General features: G+C 59.4%; 6 protein-coding genes across 6 annotated transcripts; 4 read left to right on the plus strand and 2 right to left on the minus strand.

Annotated features, from left to right (window-relative positions):
* Positions 1–83: 83 nt before the first annotated feature.
* Positions 84–938, minus strand: B0I36DRAFT_126819 (uncharacterized protein). The gene has a single exon (XM_046148134.1). It carries the CDS (start codon positions 830–832, stop codon positions 329–331), a length of 504 nt encoding a protein of 167 aa, XP_046011164.1. The 5' UTR covers positions 833–938; the 3' UTR covers positions 84–328.
* A 2,012-nt stretch (positions 939–2,950) lies between these two features.
* B0I36DRAFT_324709 (uncharacterized protein) lies at positions 2,951–6,605 on the plus strand. Its single transcript, XM_046154146.1, has one exon. It carries the CDS (start codon positions 3,131–3,133, stop codon positions 6,410–6,412), a length of 3,282 nt encoding a protein of 1,093 aa, XP_046011165.1. The 5' UTR covers positions 2,951–3,130; the 3' UTR covers positions 6,413–6,605.
* Positions 6,606–6,759: 154 nt separating this feature from the next.
* On the plus strand, positions 6,760–7,680 carry B0I36DRAFT_126831 (uncharacterized protein). Its single transcript, XM_046148135.1, has one exon. It carries the CDS (start codon positions 6,832–6,834, stop codon positions 7,351–7,353), a length of 522 nt encoding a protein of 173 aa, XP_046011166.1. The 5' UTR covers positions 6,760–6,831; the 3' UTR covers positions 7,354–7,680.
* Positions 7,681–8,008: 328 nt separating this feature from the next.
* Positions 8,009–13,888, minus strand: B0I36DRAFT_244623 (uncharacterized protein; the record flags this gene model as incomplete). The annotated part of the gene is made up of 2 exons (XM_046150073.1): positions 8,009–10,555; positions 10,616–13,888. The coding sequence occupies 2 exons, from the start codon at positions 13,886–13,888 to the stop codon at positions 8,009–8,011; spliced, it is 5,820 nt and encodes a 1,939-aa protein (XP_046011167.1).
* Positions 13,889–14,362: 474 nt separating this feature from the next.
* Positions 14,363–18,631, plus strand: B0I36DRAFT_384524 (uncharacterized protein). Its single transcript, XM_046161008.1, has 3 exons — positions 14,363–14,904; positions 14,964–15,964; positions 16,019–18,631. The coding sequence occupies exons 1-3, from the start codon at positions 14,506–14,508 to the stop codon at positions 18,504–18,506; spliced, it is 3,888 nt and encodes a 1,295-aa protein (XP_046011168.1). The 5' UTR covers positions 14,363–14,505; the 3' UTR covers positions 18,507–18,631.
* A 107-nt stretch (positions 18,632–18,738) lies between these two features.
* B0I36DRAFT_324714 (uncharacterized protein) lies at positions 18,739–20,149 on the plus strand. Its single transcript, XM_046154147.1, has one exon. The coding sequence runs from the start codon at positions 18,898–18,900 to the stop codon at positions 20,071–20,073; it is 1,176 nt and encodes a 391-aa protein (XP_046011169.1). The 5' UTR covers positions 18,739–18,897; the 3' UTR covers positions 20,074–20,149.
* The last annotated feature ends 322 nt before the right edge of the window (positions 20,150–20,471 follow it).

Genomic DNA, 20,471 nt, shown 5'->3' on the forward strand with positions numbered 1-20,471 from the left:
CGGATGGTTTGTGTGGAGGCCTGAACGAACACAGCTCGCTCCACCAAGCCTCACAAATCACCTTGGAATTCACACGGATGCACTCGTCTACGGAGCGGCAATGTCAAGTCAAGTTCGATCTGCTCGCGATAGCTTAAACCGCCGAACCAGACAGGAGTCGAGCAGCCCTGGCCCGATGGCCTGCAGCGGAAGTGGCAGCAGCGACTTGGGCAACAAGCTCACTCAACCCCCGAGTCACCCGCTGGCGGATCCTGCCCAGGTGCAAGCTAGACTAGAGCCAGCCCCACACGACGGAGACAAGGAAACAGCGCCTCACATAAAACCTTGATCACGGCCAGGCCCAAACCTTTGGGGTGCTGTGTGCCACAAAAACCTCCTTTACAAGGCAGATTAAGTTCTGAAGTGTGAATGTGTCTCGACGTACATGACGATGCCGACTAATAAACACGACACTTGGCCGGACTGCATTTTCCCCCCTCAGGGTCCCCGTCGTTCGTGGAGGAGTGGGGACGGGGTCCAACACCAACCAGCCAGTTCTGGGCGGGATCTCTGTGACAAACCACAAGGGATCGAGCTGGCCCCAAGCAACAAAAGCGCGAGCAGTGAAAGTGGTTCGAAGCCTATATGGAGGGCTAACAGTCGAGATCGCCTGCGGTTCCTCCCTCTTGAGTTGGCGAAAATCGATTTGGCACAAGCTACACATAGCCCAGTGACGAGTCCTAGGCATTTGTTGGTGCCCCCCACTCGCCACATTCAGCAACTGCGCGTTGGTCCTTGATACATGTGAAGTCACACTTCTCGGCTCGGAGATCGCAGGCGGCCGGGCGGGCATCCTGTCTGATCAGATGCCTGGGCAATGTGTGGGCGTGGCAGGACGATCAGTGACACACGGACAGCGAGGGAAATGTCTGGGTGTGGACAAGACACGGACTAGGGTGGACGCCGCTCGGGAGTGTCACCGTCCCACTCAGCCCAACTCGACCAGGCGAAGCTTGATGAACAAGAAAGGCGTGACAGGACACACAGGACAGCGTGATTTGAGGACATGCAGCAATCTGGACCGTTGATAGCCAAGACTGGGCCCCAGGAACAATCAGCGGTATGGTCCTGGTCCACGACCGTGGCCGCTGTAGTGGGGGCCTTAAAGCCCATCGTGGTGCCGTACCGTCGTGCTGGGCGGAAGAGGTGCACACCCAGCTCCCCCATTCCATTCTCGCCGCCCAGTGCATTTCCTGCCTGGCTTTCCTTCTTTCCTTCCTCATTCTCCTTCGGTTGGTTGTCCCCTTCACATGACCAGCGTCTCTCGGTTCTCGTCGCCTTGCCAGGTGCCGGAGTGGCTGTTCTTGTGGCCGTCTACCTCGCCCGTGGGTCACACCCTCTCATAAATCTTGGGAACGCCCAGAGGGGGGACAACGATCCGCCCGCCAGCTACAGAACCAGCAGCATTGGGAAGGCGACCTTGGAATATTGCCAACCGGCCGGTCAATTTCAAGAGTCTTGTGCTTGAGCTTTCGGTTCATGCCCAAGCACAAGCTCGTAAAAATGAAGGACCCGCGACGAACACTCTCATCCCAGCAATCTGGTCAGCCCCACGGCTGTCACCCTGCTTAGCGTTTCTGAAAGGGCGGATCACAACGAGACAGAGGCACGACCAGCGCACGCCAAACCCTCGAGATGTGCTCATCAGAAGCGATGCAGGCCAGGCACAACAACCCATGGCCCAGGAAAGCATGGGCGACGAAGAAGGCCCTGTCGCATTCGCCAGAATCATGAGCACGAGCAAGCGACACAAGCGCTGAACATCAATCTTGACTGGACTGGCGGCCCTTGAGCGGACGCAGGCATCCCCAACCACACACCAATGAGCTCCTACAGCTCTCCTGCACCTACGGATCCCCCAGGCCTGCAACCCACAGCCTTGTCACAATGTCTTTCTCCCGGGACGGGAACGGAGCGAGGAATGACACCCCTTTCCAATCATCCTGAGCAGACATTTTGGAGCACAAAACACTTGGTTTTCCTCGTGCAGTGCCACCAGGACCGGGAGTCGAGCGCTCTTCAGGTTCTCTCTGTGTGGATCAGTCCCGGGTAGGCCCCCAGATTCGCGGCGTGAGATTGCGCCCACGCAAAACACAGTGCGGACGAAAACAGTCTAGCTCAGCGCGTCGGGTCACATTACTCGTGGGTGATGCGACGGCTTGCGGAGTGGCTGGCGACGCAGGCAGGCAAGGGCAAGCAAAACCACATCTGCCTCCCCGTCATGCGCGCGTCTGATCTGAGTTGTTGGAATTGCCCCAGCCAGCCAGCCAGCCAGACCACCGCGGACGCACGCACGCACGCACACGCGCACACACGCCCAGAGTCGCACGCACACGTTCACTTAGGTAAGACCAGTCTTTCCATCTGTCAAATCTCGTGGCTGTTTTGCTGCGCTGCTGCACACCCGGCCGGCCGCCGGTTTGCCACCTCCGCTGCCGCTGCCGCCCTCCCAAGCCCGCGCGGACGCGTTCCATCCTTCCTGGCACCCAGCCTGCTCCCGGCTACGCGAGACGGCCCCCCGAGAGGACCGGCGCTGTCCGTCCCCATTCGCTACGACGACCGGGAACAACTAGCCATAGAGGACGGCAAACAGTCTCTGGACCTGCCTGTGACGATCCGGCGACCTCTGTTGTGCGTGCGACCTGTCCTGCCCGGTCCAGCCTCTTGCCCCCCCACCGCATCCCCCAGGAGCAGTTGTGCCGTGTCACAATTTGCGCTCGCTGGCAGTTGTGCTGAGCAACCCACGCCTGCGCTCGCTGCACAAGCGCAAGAGAGAAGAGGGACCCACTTTGTCGCGCTGGGACGAGACGAGCCAGCCAGCGAGCCAGCAGGCACCCCCAAGCCTCGCTCGCACGTACCCGCCCCAATCTTCTGCTTGCTGCTTGCGTGCCTGCTTTTCCCACTCAACCCCCGATCGCTTAACCCCCATCTCGAGCCGCGACGCGACCTTCTCATCGCGACACCTCGCCGCCCCGACTCTGGCCATCCCAAGACCCCTTCGGCCCATCTCCCCGCGATCGTCGCTATCTCGTGCTGCCACTGACGTCGCGCCCAACAGCCCGATGGGTTCCCCTTCGCGCATCCACCAGTCATGAACTCCTGGATGAACGAGGCCACGGCCGCCCAAAACCACAATGCCTCCGGCTTCCCCCACAACATGAACGACCCGAATGCCGTCGCCGCCGCCGGCATGATGGACGCTTCCGCCTTCATGGCCAACCCGGCCCAGTTCAATCCCGCCGCCGCGTCCCCAGGCCAATTCGCCAACCCCCAACAGATGGCCGCCGCCATGCAGAACGGCCGTATGGGCAACGCCTCGCCCTCGTTCCAGAACCCCGTCTATCAAACAAACCCCGTCATCCCCTCGAAGCGACCCCGGCCGAGGGAAGAGAGCGTCGGCGCCTCGCCGCGACAGAACCCAAACATGCTCCCGACGTCGCGCGCCGACACGCCGTCGCAGGCGCAGTTCCCTCAGGGCTTCCCGGCTGGCAACATGCCGGGCCAGGCGCAACAGTACTCACACCTGCAGGCCAATGGCTCGGCCAACGCGTCGCCATCTCCCGTCATGGCTGGCAACCAGATCCGCCCAGGGAGCGTGCCGCAGCGCGTCAACACGGCCTCGCCGCACTCGTTCTCGCCTGCGCAACAGCAGTTTGCGCCGCAGACGTCCCCCGTCCCATCAGAGCACGGCGGAACACCACAGCCCAACTCGTTTATGCAGGCGCAGAACATGCAGCAGGGCTTCAACCCAAACTTTGCGCCATCGCCGTCCCCGGCAAGGCCGCCCTCAGCACAGAACATGATGGGCCAGCAGATGATGCCGCAGCAGATGCAGCAGATGGGCCAGCAAATGCAGCCACAGATGCATCCACAGCAAATGTTCAACCCCCAGCAAATGACGCCACAGCAGATGCAGCAAATGCAACAGATGCAGCAGATGCAGCAGATGCAGGCGCAGGCGCAGGGGCGAGGTGGCGTCATGGACCAGCAACAGCGCATGATGTACCAGATGCGCCTCCAGCAGCAGATGCAACAGCAAGGCAACATGCAAATGGCTGCACAGATGCAGGCGCAGAACATGAATCAGGGCAGAGGCATGATGCCCAAGCAGGGCATGCCCATGGCTAATGGGCAGATGCCTCCAGCTGCCATGAGGCCGCAGCAGCAGCCAGCTCAGATGCCTAGAGGCGCGAGCCCCGATGGTTTCTTGAAAAGCCTTACGCAATTCATGGCGCAAAAGCAGCTGCCCTTGGACACGAACCCATCGATCGAGGGCCGTCCGCTACACCTCCTACAACTATTCCAGAATGTCTCCAAATTCGGCGGATACCAGGCCATCACCGCCCGCAACATGTGGGCGCAGGTCGCGGCCTCGGTCGGCTTCAACCCTCAGCAGGTCCCGTCCGCGCCGTCGCATGTCAAGGTTATTTACGAGAAGAACCTGCTCAAGTTCGAGGAGGCTTGGTCGCAAACACAGAAGCAGAACCAGGCAAAACAGCAAGGTATGCAGGGCCCGCCAGGTCAGCCTGGGCAGGTAGGACAACCACAGCAGCAGCAACAACACCAACAACAGCAGCGGTTGGGCCAGATGTCACCGACCCAGCAGATGGCCCCGGGCCAGCCACCACAGCAGCAGCAACATCAGATGCACCAGCCACCAGTCCAGACGCCCGTGAAGCCGATGGCGCAGGGCATGCAGCAACCCAATGTGAATGGCTTTAACTCGCCGCAACATCCTCAAGGCGGGCCACAGCAACCTGTCGGCACACCCGTGCATAACAGAAACAGCATGTCGCGAAGTATAGACCATGGCACCATGGGTGGCGACTTCCCCATGGCCTCGCCCGCTGGTTCCACGAAAGCGGGCTCGATGTCAGCGACGCACCCGCCACAGGACATGGCGGTAACCAATGGTGCCGCCACCCTGCCGTTCCCGGGGCCCTTTGCCGCACACCCTGACGAGTACCAGCCCTGTTCTCGAGAGATCGACGTCAAGAACTATGGCGGGCTCGATCTCGACTCTGTGGCCAACCTGGGCGCTGATATCGAGCGCTGGAGGCCAGACATGCCAATGCCGCATGATCTCGGCATGATTGACCTTCACGCACTCACAAAGAGCCTGCAATGCGGCATCCACGGAGAAGTCCGCCTCGCGCTTGACACCCTCGTGTCGGTCACCCGGGCTTCCGAGGGCGCCCAGCACTTCATCATCGACCTCAAGTACTGCGACGACCTGGTCGAGACACTGGTCGAGTGCGCAGAGGACCAGGTGGACACCCTGGTGGAGCAGCTGGAGCCCGTGTCGGACGAGATTGACCTCAAGTCATACGAGGACGTCGTAAGGGACTGCCGGGCGGAGACCTTGTCGTTGCGCAAAGTGACGGTGTTTGGCGATGCGGATTACCACCTCGAGCGTGCAGCAGACAGACTCATTGCCGTGACGACCATCCTGCGCAATCTCTCGTTCTTTGAGATGAACCAGCCTGTGCTCGCCGATGAGAGCGTCATCAAGTTCCTCTGCAGCGTCATGAGGACCCTCGGCACACACGAAAACATGCTCCAGGGGCCGACCAACTGCCTCGACTTCATGAAGGACATCATCATCCTGCTGTCCAATATTGCTGGCTACATTGAGCTCGCCAACCGCGATCAGGCATCGTGCCTGTTGCAGGTACTGCTTGCGTTTGCTCCTTCTCCCGCGCCCATCCTGGCGGATGGTAAGCTGGTCTTTGCTTCATTTGAGCCGTCCGTCCACCAATACCTGCCCCATGCGGTGGATGCCCTTGCCAAGCTCCTGGCGCGGGACGAGCCCAATAGGACGCACTTCAAGAACATCTTCGCCGCCGACTCTACTTCTTCCACGCCGAACGAGCTGCTTACACGCACATTTGCGCTCGCCATCTCGCCGATTCCAGAGCAGAACAAGGAGAACCGCCCGGCGTCTCTGCCGAGCCTGATTGAGGCCAGGAAGCCCCTGCTGATGCAGGGACTGCTTGCAGCTGATATTCTTGCGCAGCTCGCGCCGGGCTACGAGTCGGGCGTCACGCGGTCATGGCTATCCTCGGGCGAGGGCTTCGCCCAGAACCTGTATCGCATGATCAGGACACTTTGCGCCCAGGCCGAGCCGGCGATCGTTCGGGGCAATGCGCGTTCACAACCGCGCGAAGACACGGACGTGCTGTACATTATCAGCTGTGGTATCTCTACACTGCGGAGACTAGGCGACAAGGCGAGAGACCCCAATGACCCGTTCTCGACACCGCCGGCTGTGCTGCCGACCAGAGAGAGCGTACTGGGTGCATTTCAGAGTCTGAAGAATCCCAAGTGGGCACATGTGTTGGCACAGATGAGCGCATATGCTGGTCTGGACTGATGAAGGACCGCTGAAGGGGTGGGAGGCGTAGATCTAGAGGAGGGAAAGAAAAGACCAGCATGTAGCGTGGCGTTCAGGATTGACCAATTTTTTTGTACAGACCAGGCGACGGGGGAGCAATGGCACATTTCATGTTGTAGAGTACTAGCTTCCAAATGGCAAATGGATCGAGACAGATTGCTTGATGACAGATTACCTGGGCAGCCTTGGCCTGTGACTCGAAGGGTGTCGTGGTGTGAGCGTTTGAGAAGAGGGGCAGGGAAGGCGCGTTTCTGAGCAAACGCACGAGGAAGGCAGCGCTCAACTGCGCAGACGTCTGTCTGCCAAAACGTGCTCTTGCACCCTACACTTTACTTGCACACAACAACATCCGGCTTCAGCTGGGTCTAGAGGCAGTGCCGTTCAGCATTCAGGGCATTATGTTGTGCAGCCATGTCTGGCAGAAGCAAGGCCAGTCGCTCCATGACGTCTGCGATGATGGACGACCACGACCACGACGACGCCGCCACGTGGAAAAGGACAATGGCAAGGAAAAGGGCGTCAGAAGCAGCAGCAGCAGCAGCAGCGGGAACAAGAACCACGACAGAACTGTGCCAGCCATTCCGACCATGACTGTAGTGGACCTCTTGGCCGAGGAGCCAGGAGAGCTGAGACGGCTGGAGAAGTACGCGGACTTGTTCTCGCTAGCACAAGCTGGCAGGAGCCAACGCGGGTGCGGCCGTGGTGTCGACGAGGACGTGCTCGGGTTCGGAGATGATGGCGATGGCGATGGCAGGGCTCACAGTGGGATCGCAGCGGCCACACCATTGTATACGGGAGATGATGCGTGCACACCAACATCCCACAACCTCCTCCGAGTCATGGGCAGAGGATACCGGAGGGAATCCGAGGTCGTCGCCAACCGACCCAGGAACAACAGTGCCGTCTACAGTCGGAGGTGAATCAAGGTGACTTTCCGCCAGTGACCGAGTCCTCAGCGTCGTTCGCCGAGGCCCGGACCGTCACCCACCAGGAACGACTCACCTATGAGTGTTCTGCTCATGGGCCTACGCAGTCACCGGACAAGTTTCTGAACACCAACAGATATCGAAGACCCGGCGCTCCTGGACATCGTGTGTGCCGTGGCAACGAGCCTTCACAACGGAATCACATGCCTCCAAAATACTGATATTGGCAGTCTTGATAGATACAACGCACTTCGCCAGGAGCCAACCATTCTCGGCGTTCACGACTTTATCGAAGCGAAGCGACGATCACGGGCGGTCAACGAATAATATGGATTGATTTGGAGCCTAGTGGGAATCAGACACCGTTGCCCGCTAGGCATACGCTCTGAGTTTGGAGGGATCCTATAGCGCGCTTGCTGTCCGGAAGTGCAACGCACGGCTCACCAACTACTTGCAAGAATGGTTCGTGCTCATGATTCGAGTAGCCTGAATGGCAGTCCACGGCACGAGAGCTGGGTGCAATTGATTATGAGGTTCAGTGGATGGCGCGGGCACTGATCTCCCAACCACGCGGTCCAGCATAAAAATCAGACTATCATTTCTCATTGTTGAACATCTCAAAACCCTACACAGGATAAAGACAGTCGCATCACGACTCCCTCCCTGCCAGCCAAATAGCGCCCTTGAGCCCCTCCACAATGCTCTGCCTGAGCCAGCCCTCGCCCTGCCAAGTGATCTCCTCTGGGGCAGCTCCGTGCTTGTCACCATTCCTACTCGCGTCCTGCTTTACCAGCAGGGCATTCCGTGAGCGCCAGTCCGCCCACTCAAACAGCCCCTTGAGCCCAAGCAGCCCGTCTCTGTCGACAGTCTGCAGGATATTTTCTAGTGCCAGCCGTGTGTCGACGACACTCAGTGCGCCATTGCCCACGTCAGGTCCACCGACTCCACGATCGAGAGCGATGCTGCGCTCCGCATGCGTGAGGTTACGCAGCGTCGGTGTCGACTCAAACAGCCACTCCAGCGGCTGCGCGGCGCTGTCCTCTGCTGCCGAGGCGCCCGCCCGGCTGTCCCGGCCCAAAGCAAGCATCGTCGCCGCAAAGGGGCTGTCGCTTACCGGCTTCCGCCGCAGGTGCAAAGATTGGTTGGCCTTGAAGGCATTTCTCAGCTCTGGGTTTGCGCCGAAGTCGAGGTTGACGTTCCAGAACTCGGGCGAGGTTGTGCGCAGACCAATTACTTCCGAGACTGGGGGCAGCAGGCAAGGCGTCACGTGAACTTCCTCTTCCTCGCTGCCGGAAAGACGCAGCGCAAGCGGAACACTGACGGGCAGGTTCGTGGCGACGTCCTTGATCACGAGACACCTCGCATCGGTTGCCAGAACCCAGAAGTGGCGGAATGCTTGCAGATGGCTCTTGTTATCCTGAACCGAATCGGGCAAGACGGGGTAGAACGCCACCAGCAGCGAGGCGATTGCCAAGTTGGACGTGTTGAAAGTCTGGGTGCCGCAGCCGAGCGAGAGGACCCCGATAGCCATGTGCGTGGCGAGATGGGACCCATACGTCGTGTCGGCATCGTTGCGGGCGTGCAGGGAACGCAGGACGCGCAGCGTCTTGAGGTCGCACGTGCCTGCCATGACTGTGGCACAGGACAGGGCGAGCAGGTCGAGACACATGCGAGCGCTGCATTGCACGCATTTCTCGTCGAAGCTCGCCTTTGGGTTCGACTTGCGGCAGAAGCTGTAAAACTTCTGCAGGTACAGGAGCAGCACATCGCGAGCCCGGGTGCTACCAGTGCCTGCATGCCGGAGTGCGATCGCGAAGCAGAGACCGGCCAAGATTGTCAAAAAGGGCAGGTGTGTCGAGTCGAGCCGTCCCTGTGCAGGATCGTCCAGGGGCTGAGATGTAGCACCGACTCTGGACTGGTCTCGCGGTGGTAGGCTTGCGCGGATCCACTCGTGGCTGGGCTCAATCTTGGACCACAAGATGAGGTGCTTGGCCACGGTCCGCAGCAGCAGGATGTCGGGTCGGATGTATTCAAACTGGAGCGCGGCGTCGGGTATGTCGACCTTGCGAGCGACTATATGGTCCTCCGTCTTCATGTACATGAGCGCAACGGCGACCACGGCCGCCGCGACTGAGCGGTCCAGTATGTGGACATGCTCAATCTTCTTGGAGCTCGAAGCCAGCCCGAGCAGCTTCTCGGTGACGCGCATGTCATGCAGGCCTTTGAGATCCGACCCGCGGCCGAGGTTGATGAAGCCGAGCGCAAAGCCGGCCGCAAGGCGGTAGCTCTCACCACGCAGAGGCTCCTCGTCGTCGTCCGTCTCGATATGCTCAATCTCAGACATCATGATCTCGCTCATGCGGCGATGCTGTGAGTCGCAGTAGAGCAAGCCAATACCCATGATGCCAGTCGTCTGGGTCAAGGGGGATAAATTCAGCTCCGCCGCGCCCCTGGGCAGCATCCGAGTGACGTGGACGGACAGCAACCGGGTGATCAGAGAGTCCATGGTACCCATATAAGATGCCGCGAGGCCGAGAAGGAGGCCGATCGATGTCATCGTGTGCTTGGGAGTGAGATACTTGAAGGCCACCCACTTGGCCATGCCTTTGAGGTGGCCGTTCAGGCCCAAGGCTAGGAGGAAACCGGCATGTCTGTTGTTCAGGTCGTTGCCAGGTTTGTTGTACAGGATCCACGACGTGTCGATCCCCTTGGCGTCGCGAGAGATGGCAAGCCCACCGGCGACACCCGAGTGGAAAAACGCCCACGCAATCTTGTCCTCGGTGAACAGGGATTTGTCGACACCTACTGTGGTGTTGGTAGGCTTGACGGTGCTGTTCAGCACGAACCCGTGTATGTGGAACTTTTGTGTGAGCAGAGGAAAGCGAAGGCCGTAGTTCATCAGTCCTCGTCCCGCGGGGATGGACAATGTATTTGTGGCGAGCCTCGTGACGACCTCCTTTTGCTTTTCGAGATAGACAGTCTCAGTCCATCCTGGCTGGGGGTCCAGGCGGATGACTCTTGGCTTTGAAGTGTTGAGCATGTCGCGGATCTCTTCTAGGCGTCTGTCATCCTTGAAGAGGAGTCGGATCACGGCTTGTTTCTCGGCCTCGGCGATATCGTCCAGTGGGGACTCGTTGAGCTCCATGACGTTTTGGCAAAGTGAATTGAAGTCCCAAGCGGCGTTGTGGTTGGGCAGCTGCGAAGCGTGTCAGTAAAGCTGTGTGCAGGGAGGGAACAGACTGGAAACCTTGCTTACCCGGATGTTTGTAGAGCGGTGGCCCGCGCTGACGGTCGTAGAAAACGCAGATCCAATGTCGCCCCTGTCAACAAGCTGTAGCAGCTTTCTTGACCATACCGCAGGTGGACTTGTCTGGCAGCGAGCGAGGGCATCCGCCAGCGGCACCAGGACCGGATCCGGTAATGACTCCAAAGCGGTAGCATTAAACCCTGCCTCGCTCAGAGCTTCTACCAGCTGCGTAGGTGATACGGCGGTGGCTTGGAGAATAGAAAAGAACCTCTCAAAGAGCCTCAGGTGGTGAACGACAGACTCAGGCAACCGACTTGCGATGGCTGGAAGCAGATACTTCGCATCGCTGTGCTGCACAAGGTTCATGGTGATCCACTCGAGAGCGCTCCAGTGGAGAGGCGCCGGGACTTCCAACAGCGTCGTCACAAGGGTGGCTCCTTGGCGGTGTTCAACCCACTCAAGCGGCAGTTCCAGTTCGTACGAGGCGACCCAATGCTCCCAGCCGAGCCAACGAGCCACTATCAGCAGGACCGCCTTGAGCCCGTCTGCTGGCCAGTCTGCACCGTGTGGCACCGCCGAGCTCAGTTTCTGTTCTTCGAGATGTAAATGCAATGCCATGAACGCGTCTTGGGCGACTCTCTTCTGGCTCGCTTCGTCGTGGCCACGCGAGGTGGGCAGGTAGCCTTCGAGACCACACGCGGCAATGCCTGCTTCGGACGCGACAAACCTTTGGGCGAGCTGGAGCTCTTGTAGAGGGGACGCGAGCGGCGTGGTCTCAGCCATAACCGGAGGCGGATGAAATGTCGTCTGAGACTCATTGTCCTCCTCCACTGTCCACTGCCAGGCTGCGTTGTTGGCCCACGCGGGCTGGGTGACCGTGCTTGGCGTCTCGAGCGTGTTCATCGTGTACCAGTCATTGAGGTCTACCTGAGCACCACTGCTCGACCGCAAAAAGCCTCTCGATCGCCTCCTCGGGGATGACCTTGAGTCGCCAGCTTGCGAGCCAGATTGGTAGCCAGGGGCGAGATACAGAACAAAGATCAGCACCACAAAGGCCGACCACTCAGCGTCGGCAACTTCGTCGTCTTGGGCTCTGACCCACACAAGGATGTCCCACCATGCGGCAAGTATATTGTCTCCCATGAACGAGCGTGTGGCGTGCGACAAGGTCACCAGGAGCCGGTCGATATGCATGGAAGCTGGCCGCAGCTGGATCTGGATCTGGTGGAATTGCTGTGTGCTGATGTCAAGCACATCTACTCTTCCTTTTAACCGCGGGTGGCTGACTCTTGCTATCTCACCGATGACGGGGGTGACTGCACGCCTTGTCCCTACATCGTGCGTGACAAGGCTGCCACCGTAGCTTAGACCACGCAGATCCGCGAGAGCGAGCTTGCGAGGCAGAGAGATTGATGTCAGCCTGCTCCACGGCGCCTGAAGGCTCAGCTCTCGGCGTCCTCCCTCGCCTTGGGACAGGACCAGGATGGTTGCGATGTCCCCATCGACAAGCTTGCACGAGTCAATGACGTTTTGTGCCTTTCTTAGTTGCCCAAACGAGATGACGGTGTTGCTGCTGTCAGACTTAGTTGCTGCATTTGTCGTCTGAAGGTGCAGCGTCAAAAGCTGGAGTCTCTTCTCCATGGGGTCCTGGATCCCGACGAGCAACTGCCGTCGGCCTTTGTCGTCGGCCACCGACTCCGGGCTAGCTAGGAAAAAGACTTTGCACTGAGTCCGCGCCGGCTGCTTGGACAGCGAGTACCGCACATTGGAGTTGTCAATGGGGAAGCTGTGGATCTTGGTAAAGAGGACTTCTTGCGATAGACCGTCAAAGTCGTGATCGTCGAGGCCCATGCTGTGGAAGCCCTCGAAATCGCCGCCAGCACGCAACTCATCGAGCAAGTTGTCGACTGGAGCGTCGAGGAACGTCGCATGGCTGGCCGGCGGATAGGTGGCGCCCACATTAAAGCTGACCGCACTGGTGCGGTTACGCTGGCTCCCACGGGAGGTATCTCGTCGTCCACCCGCGGGGTTCGCCAATTGTGGCTGCTCGGTGAAGCCAGCGCGGTCTTGCGACGCCGAGAGATCTGCTCTGGCCAGCATCGAACTGACCCTTCGTGACGTGCGCCGGGTCACACCCTCCTTCTCTAGCCCCAAGGAAGTCTCGAGTGTCTCCAGGGCTTTGTCTGCTCGCTCAACCTTCTCGCTCTTTCTGGACCGCTTGACGGGCAGAGGAGCTTGGGCGACGGCGTCCTTGTAGCTGGCCGGGACTGGCGTCGTCGCGCCGCTTGGCAGACCGGGCTGCATTGAGCTCCGACGACGATCTGACTTCCTCCTGGACGTCTTTGTAGCACCGGTGAAAGGGTCGGTGGTACGTATGGCGGCGAACCGCCAGACGGTGTAGGTGCTGGTCTCGCGGTTGGCGGTTACTGCGAGGGTCAAGGGCGAGGACGAATCGCGCAAGGGGTTTCCGGGTTGCCCAATCTGCCCAATATGTAAGATCTCCTCGGCAGGATCGAGGAAGTTGGGACTTCGGCCGCCAGAAGCTCGGCGAGTCTTCTTTGCGGCTGCCGATTTATCCTGCTGAGCGACCACGAGCCCGAGCTCCAGCAGCGGGTCAGACAAGACGACCAGTCGTGGCCAATGCGAGTCCGGCTTGTCCGTCGGTACTTCCCAGATATCCTGCAAATCCTGCTGGAGACGTAGCGGCAGGGCTTTCGGTCTGCCCAGGCCTTCTGTCGAGAAAGCGACCGGCTGTGATGAGCGCACCGAGTTGGGCGATATCGGGTTGGTGATGAACGAGTTTGGAGGGACCTTGGGGAACTTTAGACTGGCGGCGAGCCCGCTCTCTGCCCGAATCTTCCTCTGTACGATGACGCCACGAGGCGCGGCACAGGCAGACTCGACCTCGAACGGCATATGGACAACATGGCTGGTGCCGTCTAGAAAGTAGATGTGTGCCTGGGTGCTGAGGAACACGACCAGGGCCCGAGCGAGGAGCTGCTGGCCATCGGGAGACTCTCCATCGGGGAAATGGGCCAGTAGTGCCTGCGTGATGGCTTCCTTCTCGAGCTTGAAGCCAAAGCTCTTGCGGAACACGCAGCCCCGAGACCAGATGACGGTGTCCTTTGTAGTGAGGAGCTCATCTTCGATGCCAGCGGCATGGTCCACCTCAATCTCCCACGTGTAGTCCTTGGCGGATGGATTTTCCGGCAGGAGCTGCTCAGCAACAGCATAGGCCAGGGCCGTGGGTTGGTGCAGGCCCAGAGACGTCACCGAAGCCATCTCTGTCGACCAGACGCCATTTGCAGGCTAGATGGGCTGTATTCGGCTGTTTGTCGAAGTCGCAGTCCTTCTTGTCAAAGGTGGGCCCAGCTCAGTCTGTGGTGAAATGGCTTTACAGGCTCCCTGTGGTACGACCGCTGCAACGCATTCGATAATGTCAAGCGGGCAGTGAGCAGTCGACAAGTATGTGCATTGACTTCCCGGGTTGTGTTTGAATCTAGATACCTATGCTTTACAGCAGGCGACGATATGCCCTCACACGCGCCTTTGCTCAATCACAGCGGACGCGCCTGCCGCAAGTGAACGTGGTGGGGCCTGCCTCACGGCTGTGTACCGCAAGGTACGTACACTTCCCTGGTGGTGGTTCACGGAGGGTGGGTGGGGCGCGCAGCTGGTGCCTGACCTACCTGGGAGAGTGCCGCACAGAGCTCTCCAGCATTGTGACGTAGAGCTTCAGCGAGTAGCCCGGCCTCGGTAGCTTCTCCTCCACCTCCGGGATATCGTGACCAGGAGCTGTCTGAGCGGACCCAGACGCCCGCCTTGGCCTTCCGCGCACTTTACGCTCCTTTTCGACATCGCTTCATCGTCGCGATGCCATTTACTCTGTCGCACCAACCATGACAGACCGAGAGGCCCAACAGGGCGACCCTACTGCTCAGACAGGCGAGGATGGGGTGATTGCTGCCGATCCCAAGGCAGAGGCTCCAAAGGAACCTGAGCCAAAGGAGAACAGTGATACGAAGAAGGTATCAGAAGAAGGGGAGGAAGACGAGGAGGAAGAAGATGATGAGGAGGACGACGACGATGACGACGACGACGACGGAGAGGAAGATGATGAGGAGGAAGAGGAGGACGACGAGGACGATGACGACGACGAAGACGAAGACGACGAGCCGAAGCTCAAATACGCCAGGCTGACTCCGCACTTGAGCGCCGTGTATAGGAATGGCGACGCCACAAGCTCGTTCCTTGTCGCGGGCGACAAGATGATTGCAGGCACTCACGACGGCAATATTGTTAGTGCAGTCAAAGAACCCGCCTTGCGACAAACTTGCTAACGCCCTCGACCTTACAGCACGTCTTTCAACTGCCGACGTTTAATTCGCTACGAGTTTATCACGCGCATTCGGCGACTGTGACCAGCCTCTCGATCTCGCCATACCCGCCACCGGCCCTGCCATCAACATTAAAGCCAGATGCTCTTACCCAGGTTGTCTCGGAGAACCTGGACACTCCAGCCGCCAGGCAAGCGCACGCGTCGCCGTCTCGTCATGGCAGAGGCCGCGAGCCGCCTCAGGTGCCAAATGTGCCGTGGAACCAGATCTACATCGGAACATCGTCCATGGATGGCAACGTCTGCGTCCAGAACTTGGTGGACATGAAGGACGTCTCGTTACGCAATTTTGCCCGCCCTGTGCAATCAGTCGCGCTGTCGCCGGACTACAAGAACGACAAGACCTATCTCTCCGGAGGCACAGCCGGTAGCCTCATTTTGACCGTGGGCGCGCCGCCGGGAAGAAGCTCGTCGACCACCACTGGCGGCGCAGCTGCCGCAGCCTCCGGTTGGCTTGGGAGCATGGGTCTGGGCGGCGCGTCTGGCAAAGACACTGTGTTACACTCTGGCGAAGGCACGATCAGTACCATCAAGTGGTCGTTATCGGGCAAGTATGTTGCCTGGATCAACGAGCACGGCATCAAGATCATGCGCTCCAAGTTGCATCTCGATAGCGCCGATGTGGAAGACGCGTGGAAGCGCATTGGACATATCGATAGACCGCAGACGGAGGAATGGGACGAGATGGCAAGTTCCTGGAAAGGTCGCGCAGAGTGGATTGACGAGCAGTCGGTCGCTCCTGACGATGACGGAGACAGCAGTACAGACGGTCCGGCTGCTGCCGCTGCCTCGGCGGCCGCGACGAGCCTCAAGACCACCGTGCTCAAGAGCGACAAGAAGATCGAGAGACTGCTGGTGGGCTGGGGCGGAACCATTTGGATCATCCACGTGCATCCCGGGGGTCCCGGGGTGGGCAAGCATGCTGGAGAGCGCACGCCTGGTCGTGCCGAGATCGTCAAACTGTGAGTGTCGGCATCCGGTGCCTTTTAAGCATTTTACTAACGTGGCACCACCAGACTACGCATGGACTGCATCATCTCGGGCATCTCGCTTTATACGCAGAATCTGCTTCTGGTACTTGCGTACTGCAAAGCAGAGGAAGACGAATCGGAAGGCCAAGCCGTCGCGCCGAAAGGACACAAGTCAACCGGATCCACGGCCTCGGGTAGGAGCGAGCCCGCTGGGGGCATTCGGCACCGTCAGAACGCGCTGCCGCCCGAGTTGCGGTTGATCGACCTCACATCTCAGGCAGAAGTCGACAAGGACAGCCTGACCGTCAGCCGCCTGGAGCGCCTCTCGTCCAATGACTACCACTTGGGCGTTCTGCCTGCCAACAAAGCTGCATCGGTCGTGGCGTCTCGCGGCATGCTCGAGGCCATGACCGGGTTCGGTACGGAGATGCTCAGCGCTGCCATCAACCCGAGGGCGCTATTCAGCTCTGGCGCCAGCATAAAGAGCAAGGATTCTAATGACGCGTCGTCGGCGACGAAGATCCCCAGCGTAGCGGGCAGTCTGCGCGGTGCAGCGCGCCCTCCCACGCAGGCAGTACATCCGAGTCTTGCCAAGCCGGGTGCCAAGATCTTCATCCACAGTCCATACGACTGTATTCTTGCCACGAAGCGCGACCTCGGCGACCATCTTGGCTGGCTGCTAGAGCACCACCAGTGGCAGGACGCCTGGGAGCTGCTGGATGAACACCCCGAGATCATGGCATCGCCACCAGAGAATCTGGCCGACCTGATCCCGGCGGCGTCTCCTGGCCGGGGTCGCGTGTCGACAGAGGACTCCTTTGATGACGCATCCACAGTTGCAGACACCCAAGAACGAAAGTACGCCGTCGCGGCTGAGAAGGAGAAGCGCAGCATTGGTGACCTCTGGATCCAGGAGCTCATCAACCAAAAGGAGTGGGCAAAGGCGGCAGAGATCACGGCAAAGGTCGTCGACACCGCGGTGCAGTGGGAGAAGTGGATCTACACGTTTGCAGGAGCAAAGAAGTTTGACGAGATTGTCAACTACATGCCCACGGAGCCGATACACCCGCCGATCCCGGGGGCCGTGTACGAGGTTGTGCTGGGCCACTATGTCCAGCAGGACAAGCTCCGGCTGAAGGAGCTGCTGGACCGCTGGGATTTCCGTCTCTTCGATATCGCAGTGGTCACAACTGCCCTTGAGAACCAGCTGCAGTATCGCGATGTCAGAGAAGACAGCGTCGAGGGCGGTGAGAAGGGCCGCGACTGGCGGATAGTGATGGAGAGCCTGGCAAAGCTGCACGAGGCCAGTGCACGCTACAAGAAGGCGCTCCGCTGCTACATCAAGCTGCACGACGCCGATTCGTCGATGCGGCTCATTCGCGACTACCACCTGGCGGATTCTGTGACGGACGACGTTGCCAGCTTCATTGGCTTGCGAGTGCCCGATGGCAAACTGAGCCGCATGTCGGTGCCCGACCTGGACGAGGCAACGTCTGAGGCCATCACGCTGCTGGTGGATGAGGCGCAGCGCGGGCTGATTCCACCTCTTGTCGTGGTGCGCCAGTTGGAGCAGAAGCACCTCAATGCCTACCTGTACTTTTACTTCCGAGGCCTCTGGCAGCAGCACCGCGAGCAGCCCCTGGACGAGTCCATGTCCCTCGTCGACGACTTTGCCGATCTGGTGGTGCGCATCTTTGTGCTCTTCAAGGATCGGGATCTGCTCATGGACTTTCTGAGGGTCTCGACCTCGTATAAGTTTGAGGCGGCCGTGCAGGAGTGCGAGAACGCCAACTACATCCCCGAGCTCGTGTATCTCTATTCCAAGACGGGTCAAGTGAAGCGTGCGCTCTACCTGATCATCGACCGCCTCGGCGACGTGTCACAGGCGATCGCCTTCGCCAAGGAGCAAGACGACCCGGACCTCTGGGAGGATCTCCTAAACTACAGCATGGACAAGCCGCGCTTCATCCGGGGCCTCCTGGAAGAGGTGGGCACAGCCATTAACCCCATCAGGCTCGTGCGGCGCATCCCTGAGGGTCTTGAGATTCCAGGCCTCCGGGAGGGGCTCAAGCACATCATGAAGGAGCACGAGATCCAGTACAGCATCTCTTCCGGCGTGGCGCGTGTGCTGCGGTCCGAGGTCGCGGCTGCGCAGACGCAGCTCCGCAACGGCCAGCGCAAGGGCATCAAATTCGAATCGCGCGATGGCGGCGCGGAGGGAGGCGACGACGAGAAAGCGCCGCGTGACACTCGAGGCGAGTGTGCGAGTTGCAAGGCGGCATTTACCGAGTGGGAGACCGAGACCCTGGTCGGCTTTGCCTGTGGGCACGTCTATCACGTGACACATCTGCTGGAGGACCTGCATCCGGGCGAGCCGATCGACCCGGGCATGGTGGGCAGTAGCGGGAGCGACCGCTCGAGAGGCGGGAGATACATTGGGAGCAAGGTGACGCGGACGAGGCTGCTGCGGGACCGGATAGAGCGTGGGTGTCCTGTGTGCGAGAGCAAGCTGTCAGCGGTGCAGGGTGTGTAGATTGCACGGCGAATATGCATGGCATGGCGTTCTCGGAGTTTGCTTTTTTTTTTCTTCCCCTCCACGTCAAGCCTCTTCGTTTTGGACATAGTTTGCTACTCGAAAGATACCATTGTGCTTGCCCTCGTCGTGGTATGCCGGGATTGGTAATGTGCACGGCCCGGACGTGGTCCTCGTCCTCGGCCCGAGCCACGGATAGCTCCGCTCGATGACTCCACCACTCTAAATCGACAGCACCGCTCGGGTATGTGTAGGACTTGGCGTGCTGTCAAAGAGCGCACCTTTCCCTTGTCGAAACTCCTCCTTTTCCTGCTGCGGCGATTGTTAGACGTCCTTCAGGAGAATAATCTGGTCGTAGAAAGCTCGCTGCCAGATTGAGAGCGTCGACACCATGACAGTGCAGAGCTCGCCAGCAGAAGCAGCAGGCCGCCCGACGTACTCACGTCAGCAGCTCGAGCAGTACTTTGATCTGATCTGCCTGCCTGCCGAGAGGCGGCGCTTTTCGCTTTCTACCGAGACCAATGGCGGCAGCACGAATGGACTCTCTGACAAGGCGGACGACCTCGCGTACCTCAGCCTCCTGATGAAGCACCAGGTCGTGCGGGTGCCGTTCGAGAACCTGACGCAGCACTACTCGTGGCACAAGATCGTGGACCCGCGGCCGAGCCACCTGTACAAGAAGATTGTCGGGGCTGCGTCGCCCGCCGTGCCCAGACCGCCCACACAGAACGGTGACAGGGACAATAGTGCTGTCCCCATCGGCGGTGGGCGTGGAGGATATTGCATGGAGGTCAACTCGTTTTTCCACACAGTCCTGCTGAGCCTCGGCTTTGACGTGTACCTTGCCGGCGCGCGCGTTTGGTCTCCCACGGAAAAGCGATACTCTGGGTTCAGTCACTGTGTCAACATTGTGACCATCAGCGGGGTGCGGTATCTCGTGGACGTGGCGTTCGGGGGCAACGTGGCGATTGCGCCCCTGCCCCTGCCGGACTTTGAATTTGCAGAAGAAGGCGCTGGACCGACGCATGAGCATATCCCACCTGCTAGGATGAGAGTTGTCCGAGCGCCCATCTCTCAAGGCTTGAGTCGTGCCAGGGGGCACAATCTGGGTTGGGTGTACCAGATCAAGTATGACTACGAAGCCGAGAAGGACGACGAGGACAAGTGGATCACTCAGTACATGTTTGTCGACACCGAGTTCCTGCTCGAAGATATCGTCGTGTGCAACATGTTTCCCGCGTTCAACAAGAATACCTTTTTCACGCACAAGGTGTTGTGTGTGCGGTTCACGACGGACCTGGAGGTTGGCCCTGGGCGTGATGGAGACGAGGGGCGGTTCCCAGGGCGGGCGAGTACAAAGGCTGTGCAGGAGGGCAAGATTGACGGCAATCTCATGCTCTGGGGCGACCTGTTCAAGTGGCGCCGAAACGGTGAGACTGTGCTCGAGCGGAAGATTGAGAGCGACGTCGACAGACTGGATATTCTCAAGAAGTACTTTGGCATCGAGCTCGACGAGGAGGATGTGAGGGGCATCGTGGGCACTGCTGGAGCATTGGGCGGGCAGTAAGGATGGGAGCTGTGTGAGCCGTGCGCGTGCCGGTGACGACCAAAAGAGAGAGCAATATACCATGAGCTCCATTAGACTTGAGGGTATGGAATTACCCTCCGTGTGAAGTGCAGTCGTGTGATGGTCGCTTCTTGCTCTCAACCGCGGCGGAAGCTCACAATGCCGGTCGAGCTAACGCCCCTGGTTCAGCTCGGCCAACACGACTGTGGCCAGCCCGAAGCAACTGGCTCTTGTGGCAAGTGTGTGTTGTAGTCTGTTGGCAAATTTGTACTGTGCATCCGATTGACGTCAACACAGACAGGGCATCCACTCGTGAATATTGATTGTCCAGAGAATGTTCACATGAAAGGCACCGAAGATTTGTGCAAAAGTGACGTGGCCAAATCTGAACAATGTTC

This window comes from Microdochium trichocladiopsis, assembly GCF_020744255.1.
Source record: "Microdochium trichocladiopsis strain MPI-CAGE-CH-0230 chromosome Unknown B0I36scaffold_6, whole genome shotgun sequence".
Classification (NCBI taxonomy): Eukaryota; Fungi; Ascomycota; class Sordariomycetes; order Xylariales; family Microdochiaceae; genus Microdochium; species Microdochium trichocladiopsis.